This window comes from Staurois parvus, unplaced genomic scaffold (assembly GCF_062004578.1).
Source record: "Staurois parvus isolate SC_StPar_1 unplaced genomic scaffold, SC_StPar_1.0 ptg000562l, whole genome shotgun sequence".
In the NCBI taxonomy this organism is placed as follows: domain Eukaryota; kingdom Metazoa; phylum Chordata; class Amphibia; order Anura; family Ranidae; genus Staurois; species Staurois parvus.
Window position 1 is genome coordinate 12217736 of NW_028318358.1, and position 13404 is coordinate 12231139.

General features: G+C 41.2%; 1 protein-coding gene across 1 annotated transcript; it reads left to right on the forward strand.

Moving 5' to 3' along the window:
- The first annotated feature begins 236 nt into the window (after positions 1 to 236).
- Positions 237 to 6769, forward strand: LOC149450847 (keratin, type II cytoskeletal cochleal-like). Its single transcript, XM_089691356.1, has 9 exons — positions 237 to 713; positions 902 to 1110; positions 1207 to 1267; positions 1353 to 1448; positions 2731 to 2895; positions 3105 to 3230; positions 3388 to 3608; positions 5489 to 5523; positions 5630 to 6769. Exons 1-9 carry the CDS (start codon positions 237 to 239, stop codon positions 6073 to 6075), a joined length of 1836 nt encoding a protein of 611 aa, XP_089547482.1. The 3' UTR covers positions 6076 to 6769.
- Positions 6770 to 13404: the final 6635 nt, after the last annotated feature.

The window sequence follows — 13404 nt, forward strand, 5'->3', positions numbered from 1 at the left end:
ACCAACAATAATTGTTTTTCATAGTTTGCACATTGGAAGGTGTATAGTTGTTTTCTGAAAATGATAGAGGTATAAAATGCCCTGCTAGTAAATAAAGCTAATAAACATACAATGATAGGGTATTATTTCATTGCAAAGTACTGCCAAACCCATTTGTCAAAATATAAAAGGAGACCATGTCTGTAATTCAGAACCATCTTCTTGAATTTGTGCTGCATCCAGTAATTCATCTCACCATGTCTTGTCTACTCAAACACAGTAGCTCTAGCTACAGAAATTTTAGCTCTTCTTCATTGCCAAGAAATAGACAAGGTGGTTGTTCCTCAAGGATTGCCAGTGTAGGGTCAAGGGTACAATCACAATCACATTACAGCAGAAGTGCTTACAATCTTGGTTCAGGAAGATCGCCAAAGATTTCAGTTGCAAGTCATAGCACTGGAGTGAACGGATATGGATATGGTGGGGCAAGCTATGGTGGTGGTTCTGGATCCAGTATGGGATATGGATATGGCTTTGGGGGATCCAACTCTGGCCGAGGTGGCTTTGGAGGTGCTGGCTTTGGTGGAGCACCCAGCATCACAAATGTCACTGTCAATGAAAGTCTTCTAGCACCCCTCAATTTGGAAATTGACCCAAATATTCAGAAAGTCAGAAAAGAAGAGAAAGAACAAATCAAAACCCTGAACAACAAATTTGCATCTTTCATTGACAAGGTATGGTATATTGATTTCATGGTTATTTATGTGTCAGAAGTTACCATGTACTTATGTGGGAAATGTAGGCTCAGACCGTTTGCATAATAAAATAATATATTTGTATTTATTTATTATATAATTTTGGTTTTTTTGCTAGCTATACCTTGCTAAACAAATGATCAAATGTCTTTGTTTGAATCCCATAGGTTAGATTCTTAGAACAGCAAAATAAGATGCTGGAGACAAAATGGGCTTTTCTGAAAGACCAAAAGACTGTGAAAAGTAACATGGAGCCACTTTTCGAATCCTTCATTACCAATCTTAGGAGGCAACTTGATTGTTTGGACAATGAAAGGTCACGTTTAGAAGCAGACAAAAAGAATATGGAGGATTTGGTAGAGGAATTTAAAAAGAAGTATGATGATTTACATATCTTCATTAGAAATTTTGATGGTGATATAAGATACTGTGAAAATATTTCACAATTGTTTGTGTTTACTTGTATTTCCAGATATGAAGATGAACTCAATAAGCGTACAGCTGCAGAAAATGAATTTGTGGTACTTAAAAAGGCATGTCATTTTTATTATTTAGGCACGTAATCCATGCACTTCAATACATTTATTGCTGAACTGTGGTCACCAATATATTTTACAGGATGTTGATGCAGCTTTTATGAACAAGACTGAACTTCAGGCTAAGGTTGACTCTCTCAATGATGAACTCAGCTTCCTAAGGACAGTGTATGATTTGGTAAGTAACCACTCTAGTGCAGAATCTGAGAGATTTTAAAACCAAATACACATTTCCAACTTTTCTCAGCATGAGAATCAAATTTAACGAAAGACCAGATGTTACGCTTACTCCCAATGCAGTTGGTTAGGGTTTATAGCAGGCTTCTGTTTTCTTCACCTATAGCAGCCTCCTTTCACATAAGGCAAGCAGGCCCCCAGGACTTATACACAATGCTATAGTGCCTGGCTACCACACTGGGGCAGGCATGAACTGAGCACAGCAAACGGTTATTTGCAATTGGCAGACAGGCAGAGAGGTTCAATGACAGTTCACGTACAAGGCAGGCAAAGTCTGGTTAAGTCACGGTCCAATCAAATCCAACGGTAGTCAAAAGGCTTGCATAGTTAAGAGAATAGTCTATATCTTATCCAATATCATAAACAGGGGAATCCAAACAGCAGACCAGGACAAACAGTCAAGGAGCTTGAGCATGTATTACACATGCTATCACAAGCATGAGACTGCAGGCTTGGCTGGCTTAAATCAGGTTTGGTCTCCACCCAGAGACTGGTCACAGCAATCACCTTGCAAGTAGACAAACAGACAGGGAGAATATATCACAGCCAAAACTAGGATCCTGGAATGAGACCAACAGCTGTGATGGAGCAAGGAGTACTAGATGTTCCTCACACCAGACCTGTGGAAGTTGTGTCCAAAAAGGCAGGCAGAGGGTAAAGGACTAGTCACCAGTATTGTCCGTAGGCTGCCTGCAGTTGCTGTTTTCCACATTACCAATTTCGCATTTGTTGTTCTGCACTGTGTCTCTATGCTCTGTGTGGCGGAAGCCATGCTGGTTGAGGAGCATGGCTTTGATTTCTCATGTCAGAGCTTCCCCTCTGATGAGTGGTGGTCTGATGACTGATGGTAGAATATTTAAGAAGCAGGAGAGAAAGAAGTAGCACAGATTCTCAGAAACAATAAAGCAGAAGCAGGAGGATGCATGCACTGCAGGTCCTCATGTATGGCAGTTTTCTCTATTAATCTTAATTTAACATTTTGACTAAAGTTGAGGGTATACAGTACATATATTTAGAAATGCTGTTAGATGGTCTCAGACAAAAATGCAACATCAAGGAAAGCTGCATATGGTTCATTGGTAAATGATAGGGTATTATTTATCTGGGGTAATAAAATTCACAATTTCATAGATATAAATTTGGACTATATTTTTAACATATGAACATTAACCCAACATATTTTTACTAAATTACTGTCTAACTAGCATTTTTTCCTTTAACAGGAAATTTGTCAACTGCAGTCACAGATCTCAGACACCTCTGTCATTGTGTCCATGGACAACAGCCGTGATTTGGACATGGAAGGTATTATCCATGAGATCAAAGCTCAGTACCAAGAGATTGCTAACAAGAGCAGAATTGAAGCAGAATCCTGGTACCAGTCCAAAGTAAGTATATCCTAGACAATGTCATTGCTACAAGTAATCTGACACAAGAAAAGCACTGATTAATTTTGCTAGACTATAAATGTTATAATACACTTTCACAACTGCAGCTTTGCTTACACTGTGTGCAAATAACTGAAAAGGTATCATTCAGTAACATAGCCATATCAACAATTTGTTACCTTTTAATTTGATCAAAATATATTCTACAGTATGAAGAGCTTCAGAATACAGCAGGAAAACATGGTGATGACCTGCGCAGCGTAAAGAATGAAATTGCTGACCTCAACAGAGCTGTCCAAAGATTCAAATCAGAGATTGAAAATGTTAAAGCTCAGGTATGGCAAGATTTTCACATAATATACAGTAAATTACTATTTTATGATATATGTGCTATATTGAATTATAATGCAAACAATGCCTTATTTATTTTATATATATATATATATATATATATATATATATATATATTGTATTATTATCTGTTTCATTTAGAGAACAAAACTAGAATCTGCCATAGCACACGCTGAGGAACGTGGTGAGATGGCTCTTAAGGATGCAAGAAGTAAATTGGCTGATCTGGAAGACGCATTACAGAAGGCCAAGCAGGACATGGCTCGTCAGCTGAAGGAATATCAAGAACTGATGAACACCAAATTGGCTCTGGATCTTGAAATTGCTGCTTATAAGAAACTGCTGGAAGGAGAAGAGTGCCGGTGAGTGCATAACTCCCACAATCATATTGGGAAGATAGGCTGCCATTTGATGCTATAATACCATACATATTATGATACCATATAGAAGCTGGTCAATGCTTTTGAAAGGTCTGATTGCCTGGTTGTTGTGTTATACCATCAACTTCTGCATTTATGTCATGGAATGATACTCAAGCCAGGAATTGTGATTTTCATCCTCTTCACTAGCTGCATGCTGGCCTCTCAGTGTCTGAGGAAATACTGAGCACAGATACAGTCAGACAAAGTAGTATCTCTGCAGTTTCGTCATTGTCCCTCTGTACAGTGACTTAAAGCAGAAGTTCAATCTGCTTCCTTGGTGACTTCACTCCCTCCCTCTGGTGTCACCAATATGACACACGTTCAGATGTGCCCATGGCCTTGGCTAGGCCTCCAGGACCTGGCAAAGCCCGACAGCACCACTGGGTATGCACAGGTGATTTTCTTCATACGTGCAAAAGTAGGGGAGGATTCAGACTGCCCAGCTAGCAGTTTTTGCTCATGCACAGGAAGCCACGCGCATGTGCATTTGGGCATGGGAACTCATTGCAGATGTGCCATACGGCTCTTTTGGGACCTGCGGCACATCTATGCACTTTCGGGGGGCTTAGAGAAATTCTTGTGTAGGCGAGAAAGTAGGAGTGAAAGTGAAAGTCCACTCTAAGACAAAAACAGGAAACCATGTGGTCCCTCCTGAACTTTTAGATACAGTGTGGTAGGATTACTTAGAAGCAGAGAAGCATGAATTATTTATCTTCCTGTACAACATATCTATTTATTATAAGATCTGGCCTTTGTTACATTAGAAAACCTTTCTTGATTTTAGGGCAGGTCACACAGTGACATTTCCATCTCAGGTCAACAAAATTCTAAGTAGTACAAAGAGGATTACATCCTTACTAGACCTTACATTGACCACCTTTAGATCTTTAAAGAGAGATTGCTACCTTTCCCATTCAGGGCTAGTGATGGTGTCTGTGTAAAACTGCCCCCGCCTTCCTTACCAACTGATATGCACCTTTTTGGAGCTTCTCTGGCACTCCTCATTTATCACAGCTGACACCAAAAATCCCAGGTGAGGGCTGGTATCAGCATAAAGTGAGCAGCAATAATACCCTGTCTCTGATTTATAGTGCCCTTTCCCAGACATTTTCCCTCTAGGCTCAAGAACTGCATTGTGTAAGGAAGCCATATGCCTACCTATGTCCAGAAACACTTTTTGATGTTCTGATGGTTTTTAAAATTAATTTTGCATTTAGAAATACAAAATAGAGCATGTGCAGGTAATTTTGTATATGAGCCCATACGCCTGGGAGGTTTCAGACTCCCCACCTAGCAATCTTTGCAAGTGCACAGGAAACCTCAAGCATACGCAGATGGCCGGGGAAACTGGGAAGCTAAGCTTTGATGACTGGTTATATTTTGTGTAATTTAACTATAAATTAGGCCATCTGTGAATTGCAAGTTAAATGAGATGTTCTGTGAAAAGAACTCATCAGACTTTAGAGCATTAGTGACGAGAGAAGGAAGACTTAAAGTCTAAGTGGCAGACTTATAAAGCAGTAAATGTGACAATCAAATATTCACTGCATGTGGATCTTTCTTGTGCATTTCTGGTGCATGTGAATCTTTCTGGTTTAAAATACAGGAAATTATTTACCACCTATAAATGTCTAGTAAATGTCAGATCCAGTGATTTATAAATAAGCTCCTAAAAGTTGGATGCCAAGTTAGTATCATCAAAAATATGTCACAGAAAATACAGTAAATGCCTTATTAAAAGTACTAATTACATATGCTGCATGAAATTCATGTTCTTGCTGTGACACTAAAGTGTCTAAAGTGTACATGTTTATTTTCAGGCTTTCTGGAGAATGTGCAGGATCCGTTAAAATATGTAAGTAGTTTAAATTTCATTTTATTTTAGTTCATTTCACAGATGCCTATTATCTGGGATAATATCCTCATTTAGTGATGCATATTTTAATATCTTCTTCACACAGCTGTTGTCTCAGCCAGCATCGGAGGATCCTTTGCTTCCAATGTAGGTGGCTCCCATGGTGGCTCCCACGGTGGCTCCCATGGTGGCTCCCACGGTGACAGTGGAATGAGCTCTGGAGCTGGTTTCGGAACAGGAAGTGTCAGCGGAGGCATGAGCGGTAGCCGCTTCACTAGTTTAGGTGGTGCAAGCTCCAGTAGCAGTACTGCTAATAGAGGATATAGCTCTGGTGCAGGAAACACCAGCTCTGGTGCAGGATTAACTAGTTCTGGAGCAGGAAACACCAACTCTGGTGCAGGATACACCAGCTCTGGTGCAGGACTCCCCAGCACTGGTGGAGGGTACACCAGCTCTGGTGGAGGACATACTACAGGAACCAGTTCAAGCTCTACTTCTGCTATCATGACAAGAACCACCTCTTTAAGCTCCACAAGTTCAAGGAAGATGTAAACTAATACTTTAGATCTTTTCACATTACTTCTTTACCTGCTTTTCTGCGTAACATATTCTATCTTACGTAATGTATGTTAGATGGCCAGCTCCAGTTATTATCAAACAGCCCTGAAAAATGTTAATGTAGTTGTAATCATCAGACATAAAATATGAACAAAGCATATTCCTCTATGGTGTGAACTTGTCTCAATCCAGAGAACTGTCATTTCTGTCTGCTGCCTTGTTCCTCTGTTTCTTGTATGAGTCACCTCTGACAAGTATTCCTGACACCAAGTGCTAAAAAGGTCACAGGGAAGGGAGCTCCAGCATAGAGCCTGTGATTGACAGTCTCAGCTCTGTTCCTGTGTGCTGTAGGCAGATTTGTTTCATCTCTGTGTATCACCTAAAACACACCCATTATTAGATTACTTGCAAAATCCATACAAAATTAAATATTATTAAAATCTATTCATCACATTTGCTATCACTGGAAGCAGGCACTGAAAAAAATCAAAACAAACAAAAGAAAAAAATATGGAAACTATGCCACAGTTTGGTAATTTGTAGTTGGCAATCATTACATGAAAAAATTAGAAGAACTCTGTTAGAAAACCATTGGTATTCAGATGCTGAAAATATCAATTCCATTCTATTCTTTGCTAAATATTTCCTTGTATTACTTTTTCAATAAACTTCAGTTCATTGAAAAATATCATTGTCTCTTGTTTTTCTTGAAGTTACATAGTTTATGAGGTTGAAAAAAAAGCCAGGTCCATCGAGCTCAACCAATGTGTATGTTATTTTCATTTCTTAACAATTCCCATAGCACTGTACATTCAGCTTCCTGAGAAAAATATCTTTTTTAATCATCGCTCTCATCTAATACCACTTCCTGGGGGAGGGAGTTCCACATTTTTACTGCTCTAACAGCAAAGAACCCTTTCTGCAATATAAGATTTAACCTTCTTTCTTCTAAGCACAAATCTTGGTACTCCACAGGGACCTTAGTGTAACAGTTTATTACAGTTACCGGAGTCACCTTTGGTATTTTTTGTACACTTTGACCGCTTTTGGACTGCCCACAGTAGATTTACTGCTCCAGGGCGGCCCCTGTGCCCCCTCTGCATTTCTGGGTAGGGGGCACGCACGAGCCGCTTGCATGACCTATCCGTACCGCCGATCGCGGCCCAGGGTACCAATCACCGGGTCCTGGACGGTGATTACCCGCTGGTGCCAGGTGATTACCAGCGATCACTGACAGGGAGGAGGGCTGCATTGCTTACCAACAGCCCTCCTCCCCGTCAATTTGGGCACACTGCTCGGGTCAGCCATCCCAATCAGTGTGCTTACAGTGAAGAACACACCCCCTAGTAAAACACTCCCAGCACACGGTTAACCCTTTGATTGCCCCTCATTGATAACCCATTCCTGCCCAGTGCCATTAGTACAGTGTCAGTGCTTATTTTAAGCACTGATCATTGGGGATGTCAGTGACAGCAAATCAGTTCCCCCCAGTGTCAGAATGCCCGCCGCAGTTCCGCTGATGACTGCCATGAGTAGCTGATCGCCACCATTATTAGTATAAAAAAAATTAGAGTATCAATACCGCCATTTGCAAACGATATTACTTTCACGTAAACCAATTAATTTACAGGTATTGGGATTTTTTTTTAGGTATTGTCACAGAATACATTTTGGCCTAAATTTCTGATTAAATTAGATTTTTACATTTTTTTTACTGGACACATTTAATAGCAAAAAGTCCAAAATACAGGGTTTTTTTTCAAATTGTCAGTCTTTTTTTTTATAGCTCAAAAAAAAAAACCGCAAAGGCAATCAAATACCACCGAAAGAAAGCTCAATTCTTGGGAAAAAAAGGACCTAAATTTCATCTGGATTCAGCATTGCATGATAGCGCAATTGGCAGTTAAAATAATGCAGCGACGTAACACAAACTGCTTCTTTAACTGCTTCCTGACCACCCTATAGCAGAACTACTGCTACAGGGCAGCACTGGTGCGCAAAATCACATATATATGATATATATATATATATATATATATATATATATATATACATGGTTCACACTCCCGTGGTTTTCACTCCTCTCCCAGATAGCGTCAGATTGCCAGAAATCACATTTAACCCCTTGATTGCCAGGAACACTCTCATACACAATAAACCGCCATTGCTAGTATAGTGTCTGAACGTATCAATATCTTTGATCAGATCAGCACTATACCAGCGTTCACATTAGTATAGTATCCCCAAAAACACAGCATTAGCGGGATCAGCCCTGGCACCTGCCAGAATCTGCGTTTAGCCCCTACGCTTACTCCCCTTCTCCCCCAGCTAGTGCAGTGTCAGTAGGTCACTGTCACTTGATACATTGCACACAAAACCGCAATCTTTGCTAGCACTTGACAGTAAATTTTGATGACTCTCATATGCAGCAGAGTGCCAGTACTAGTGCAGCTCTACCTTTTGGTGAACTGGCGAGCACCAGCAACCTAGTACATCTTGGTCTTTCACATACCAGCATTGCAGTATCACTTGGTGACATGGTGAGTCCCATAAGTGCAGTACAAGCTGGTGTGGCGGCGAGCGCAAGTAGTGTCCCGCAACCACCAAGAGTTCGCACACAGGCCTGTAGAGCCCCTAGTATCCTTCCGGACGTGCTTGCATATCCCAATTGGCAGCCCACAAATTCTGCAGCACCCGTACTTCCTCCATTCCTTGCCCAACCCGGAACTCAGGTGGAAACAGCAAATTTAAATACTCCCCTTGATTTTTTGGAGCTGTTATTCACGGAAGATCTGTATACATTGATTGTGGATCAAAGCAATTTATATGCACAACAATTTATCACCTCCAACCCAAATTCAAACCTTGCCAGACCAATCTCATGGAAACCCATTACGGTTTCTGAATTAAAAATTTTTTGGGGCCTAACCCTCAACATGGGCATTACTAAAAAATATGAATTGCGGTTGTATTGGTCCACAGACCCGATTCATCATATACCCATGTTCTCTGCTGCCATGGCCAGGCATAGATATGAGAGTATAATGTGTTTTATGCATTTCAACGACAATACACTCCGTCGTCCTTAGGGTGACCCTGAATTTAACCGGCTCCACAAAATTCGGCCACTCGTAAATCACCTTAACCAAAAATTTGCAGATGTCTATACTGCCCAGCAAAAAAATCTGCATTGATGAGTCCTCCATTCATTTTTCTGTCTGCCTTGCATTCAAACAATTTCTCCCCAGCAAGCATGCCAGATATGGGGTCAAGATGTATAAGACCTGTAAGAGGGCAACAGGCTATACATATAAGATGGAGCCCCCTGGATGCCCAGAGTACATGGCGAGTAGTGGCAAGATAGTTTGGGACTTGGTGTCACTTATACGTGGACAATTTTTATTCAAACGTGCCACTATTTAGACATTTGTACAATCTTGGAAATGGCACATGTGGCACCGTGCGACCTAATGCATGCCCACCATTAGAAGTGGGTGGATGCAGGGCAGTAGATTCTAATGGTGGGCATACCACATACTTTTTCTGGCAGAGATTTCTTCTCTTTTTTTCATTCAGCACATAGGCTGCATACAAAAAAAAAAAAGTGACACTAATACAGTGATCAGTGATAAACACTGTACGCTGGCACTGTACTAATGGTACTGGCTGGGTGTCAGGGGTGATCAAAGGATTAACTGAGGGCGATCAAAGGGTTCAATGTGCCTAACTACGGTGTGTAAGTGTAGATGTGGTGCTTTTGCTCACTGTGGTCCTGCTTTCTTTGCTTTTCCTGAACCAAAAAGAATTTAGGAACAGAAGAACCAAAAAGATCCTGTGTCTGTGCTTAAAAAACAAGACACAGGACCCTGCTGTGATTGGCTACACATGGACACCATGCCCACAGGTCCAGAAGAAGGCAGTCACATACATATAAGAGACTATGCCTTCACCTGCCACCCACTCACAGTATATTTACTGTGAACGGTCAGTAGGTGGCTAATGTATGGCAGTATTTTGCTAGCTTTGAAAGCTGCAGCTTGGCATTGCATGGTATTGCTAAGTCTGTGATCTACAAGCACCGCCATATCCTCTTCCATCATTGATTCTCCCAGGGGAGCCCCTTCTAATATGTAGTTTTCATGTTTATTTTTGTCACTCAAGTGCACAACTTTACACTTCTCAATATTGAACCTTATCTGCCCTGTAGCTGCCTAACCCCAGGTGCCAGCTAAATTATTATGCTTTTCAGGGACACTTACAAATAAGCCTATGATTCAATGTTTTTCCCCTAGTGCCCAGTACTGGGACTACTTCATCACTTCCTGTTAGCAGAGTGGATCCAATTCTTCTGGCAACAGAGGATCTTGGGACCTGTAGTCCTATAGCCAATGGATACTGTATTTCTGAATGCTGATTGAACTTCAACTACTAGGGAGCTGGGGAAAGAGATGGTTGCTGGGAGAGCAGATATGTTTTATATCAAGGAACTGGCTCACTCTCTTGGTGTGGGATTCAGAGCTGAACACAGAGATACTGCCATTCTCTTCCAGAGACATATTGTTTGCCTACTACTCTGCGCATCAGTTCACAGTGGTGACGCCAATCACCACACCAGGATCACATCAGCTTCTCTCCATCAGGACTGTCACTATCCAGTCTTCACACAGACATCTCTGCACCATGCGCAGACAGGCCACCAGGGAGAAACTCTGCACATCCCTACAAACAGCCAAGAGCCTGTGCAAGAACTCTTGATCCTAGGAAAACATGGGATTGGTGAGCGGAAGGATGCCTAACCTCTTTCTGTCATCACTCTAGAGACACTGTATGCAGACAACTTTACACCTCAGTATCAGGAGATCTTTGCTTTGAGAAGTACCACAGCCTATCTGTTTAACTTAATTGAATTACCAGTATTCACAAATGCTTATGGGCCCAACCATTGCTAGCAGAAGACTGAGGATATTACATATTAGGAACTATAAACATTGCAGGACTCAAGTTGAAATCCCTAGTTAAAGGGACCTTTTCTCTTCTAAGGCCATTGTTATTCAATTTTGGGTATTTATATTTCTTTATGCCACAGTACACCTTTACATAATGATGCTCAATTTGTTTAATAATGATACAGAGGTTAGAATCAAGAGCTCAGTTTTTAGTGTTTAATATCAAGTTATGTAGGGAAATTAATTTGGCACAGGATGTAGCATCAATACAGTGTAGCGCTACCACTGCAGGGGTCGCTGGATAATGCTTGTCCCCAGTGGATGCCCTGAGGTGACCGGAAACCTGGGTCCCATTCATTAGTACAAGACCCAGGGCTCAAAGGTAAAGACTAACTTTCATGGGGCGCATATATGTTTTCATGTGGCATCAAGGGGTTAAACATTTTACAGCGCTCCCCTTGCTATCCTGACACCCTAAACTGGCTGGCTAAGCGTGTGGCCATACTATATTTTGTCAATGACATTAGCCAGCATCCCTGGACCTACTGTTTACATTTAGCTGAATATGGATGGGAACTTGTCAATGGTTGGCCTAGATTTTAGGTAGCATCCTAGAATCCACAGTTCAGAGCAGGAAGCCATCATTCATCAGTGGGGGTAGTAATACTTCTACTAATTATTGACTTCCTGCATAGCCAGACAGGCTCTGACAGGTAAACAGCCCTATTAGTTCACTAACTGGCTGAAGCATGAACAGCTATAGTTCAGGGCAAACATTCCATCACCCAAAAGTTGGACCTTATTCCTAATAACCAACAGGAGAAGGAACACAAGGGCAAATAGCAAATCTAGCATTTCCTAGAAGCTATATGTGTTTCAATATATATTTGGACTTGTCTTACTTATTGTGGACTGGTCAGCTTCCTTGGAGCTCTTTTGTGATAAAAAAAAAAAAGTTTGTTATAAACTTGGAACATTCCTTGGAAAAGTGAGTCATGTAATTTTAAAAATTCCACTGCTCTTCTGTGCCTGGCACAGTTTGCTGATGAAGACAAATGTGGGCTAGGGTGCTTAAAGCCCAACTCCTTGCAGCGCCCCTCCCCCCATAAACCCCTCCCACCTTTGTGGACCACAGTAACTAACTTTCTCATTTTTATAAATTTTATATGTTTACAATACGGTCCTCTGTCTTAAAAGATGACTAAAGCTGGGCATCATGCAACCTGGAATAAGGACAAGTGAACTGTGGTGGAGGGAGGGTGGGCAAAAGGCTAACAGAATCACAGACTCACTTGTCAAAAACAGCATGGATTGGTTAATTACAGTCCAGAACCAAGGCCATGGTAAGAGACTAATGGTATGTTTTTCTCTGTTTTAGTGTTAGCAGCTAGTGATGGTCTGAACACCCTCCTGCTTGGTTTGTGGTAGAACATTCTAGAAAATGTATATTATACAGGTGAAACTCATTAGAATATCGTGCAAAAGTTCATTTATTTCAGTAATGCAACTTAAAAGGTGAAAGTAATATATGAGATAGACTCATTACATGCAAAGCAAGATAGTTCAAGCCGTGATTTGTCATAATTGTGATGATTATGGCTTACAGCTCATAAAAACCCCAAATCCACAATCTCAGAAAATTAGAATATTGTGAAAAGGTGCAATATTCTAGGCTCAAAGTGTCCCACTCTAATCAGCTAATTAAGACATAACACCTGCAAAGGGTTCCTGAGCCTTTAAATGATCTCTCAGTCTGGTTCAGTAGGAATCACAATCATGGGAAAGATTGCTGACCTGGCAGTTGTGCAGAAAACCATCATTGACACCCTCCATAAGGAGGGAAAGCCTCAAAAGGGAATTGCAAAAGAAGTTGGATGTTCCCAAAGTGCTGTATCAAAGCACATTAATAGAAAGTTATGTAGAAGGGAAAAGTGTGGAAGAAAAAGGTGCACAAGAAGCAGGGATGACCGCAGCCTGGAGAGGATTGTCAGGAAAAGGCCATTCAAAAGTGTTGGGGACTTTCACAAGGAGTGGACTGAGGCTGGAGCCAGTGCATCAAGAGCCACCACACACAGACGAATCCTGGACAATCAAATGTTGTATTCCTCTTGTCAAGCCGCTCCTGAACAACAAACAACGTCAGAAGCGTGTTACCTGGGATAAAGAAAAACAGACCTGGTCTGTTGCTCAGTGGTCCAAAGTCCTCTTTTCTGATGAGAGCAACTTTTGCATCTCATTTGGAAACCAAGGACCCACAGTATGGAGGAAGAATGGAGTGGCACACACTGCTTGATGCTGTAAGTCCAGTGTGAAGTTTCCACAGTCTGTGTTGATTTGAGAAACCATGTCATCTGCTGGTGTTGGTCCACTGTGCTTC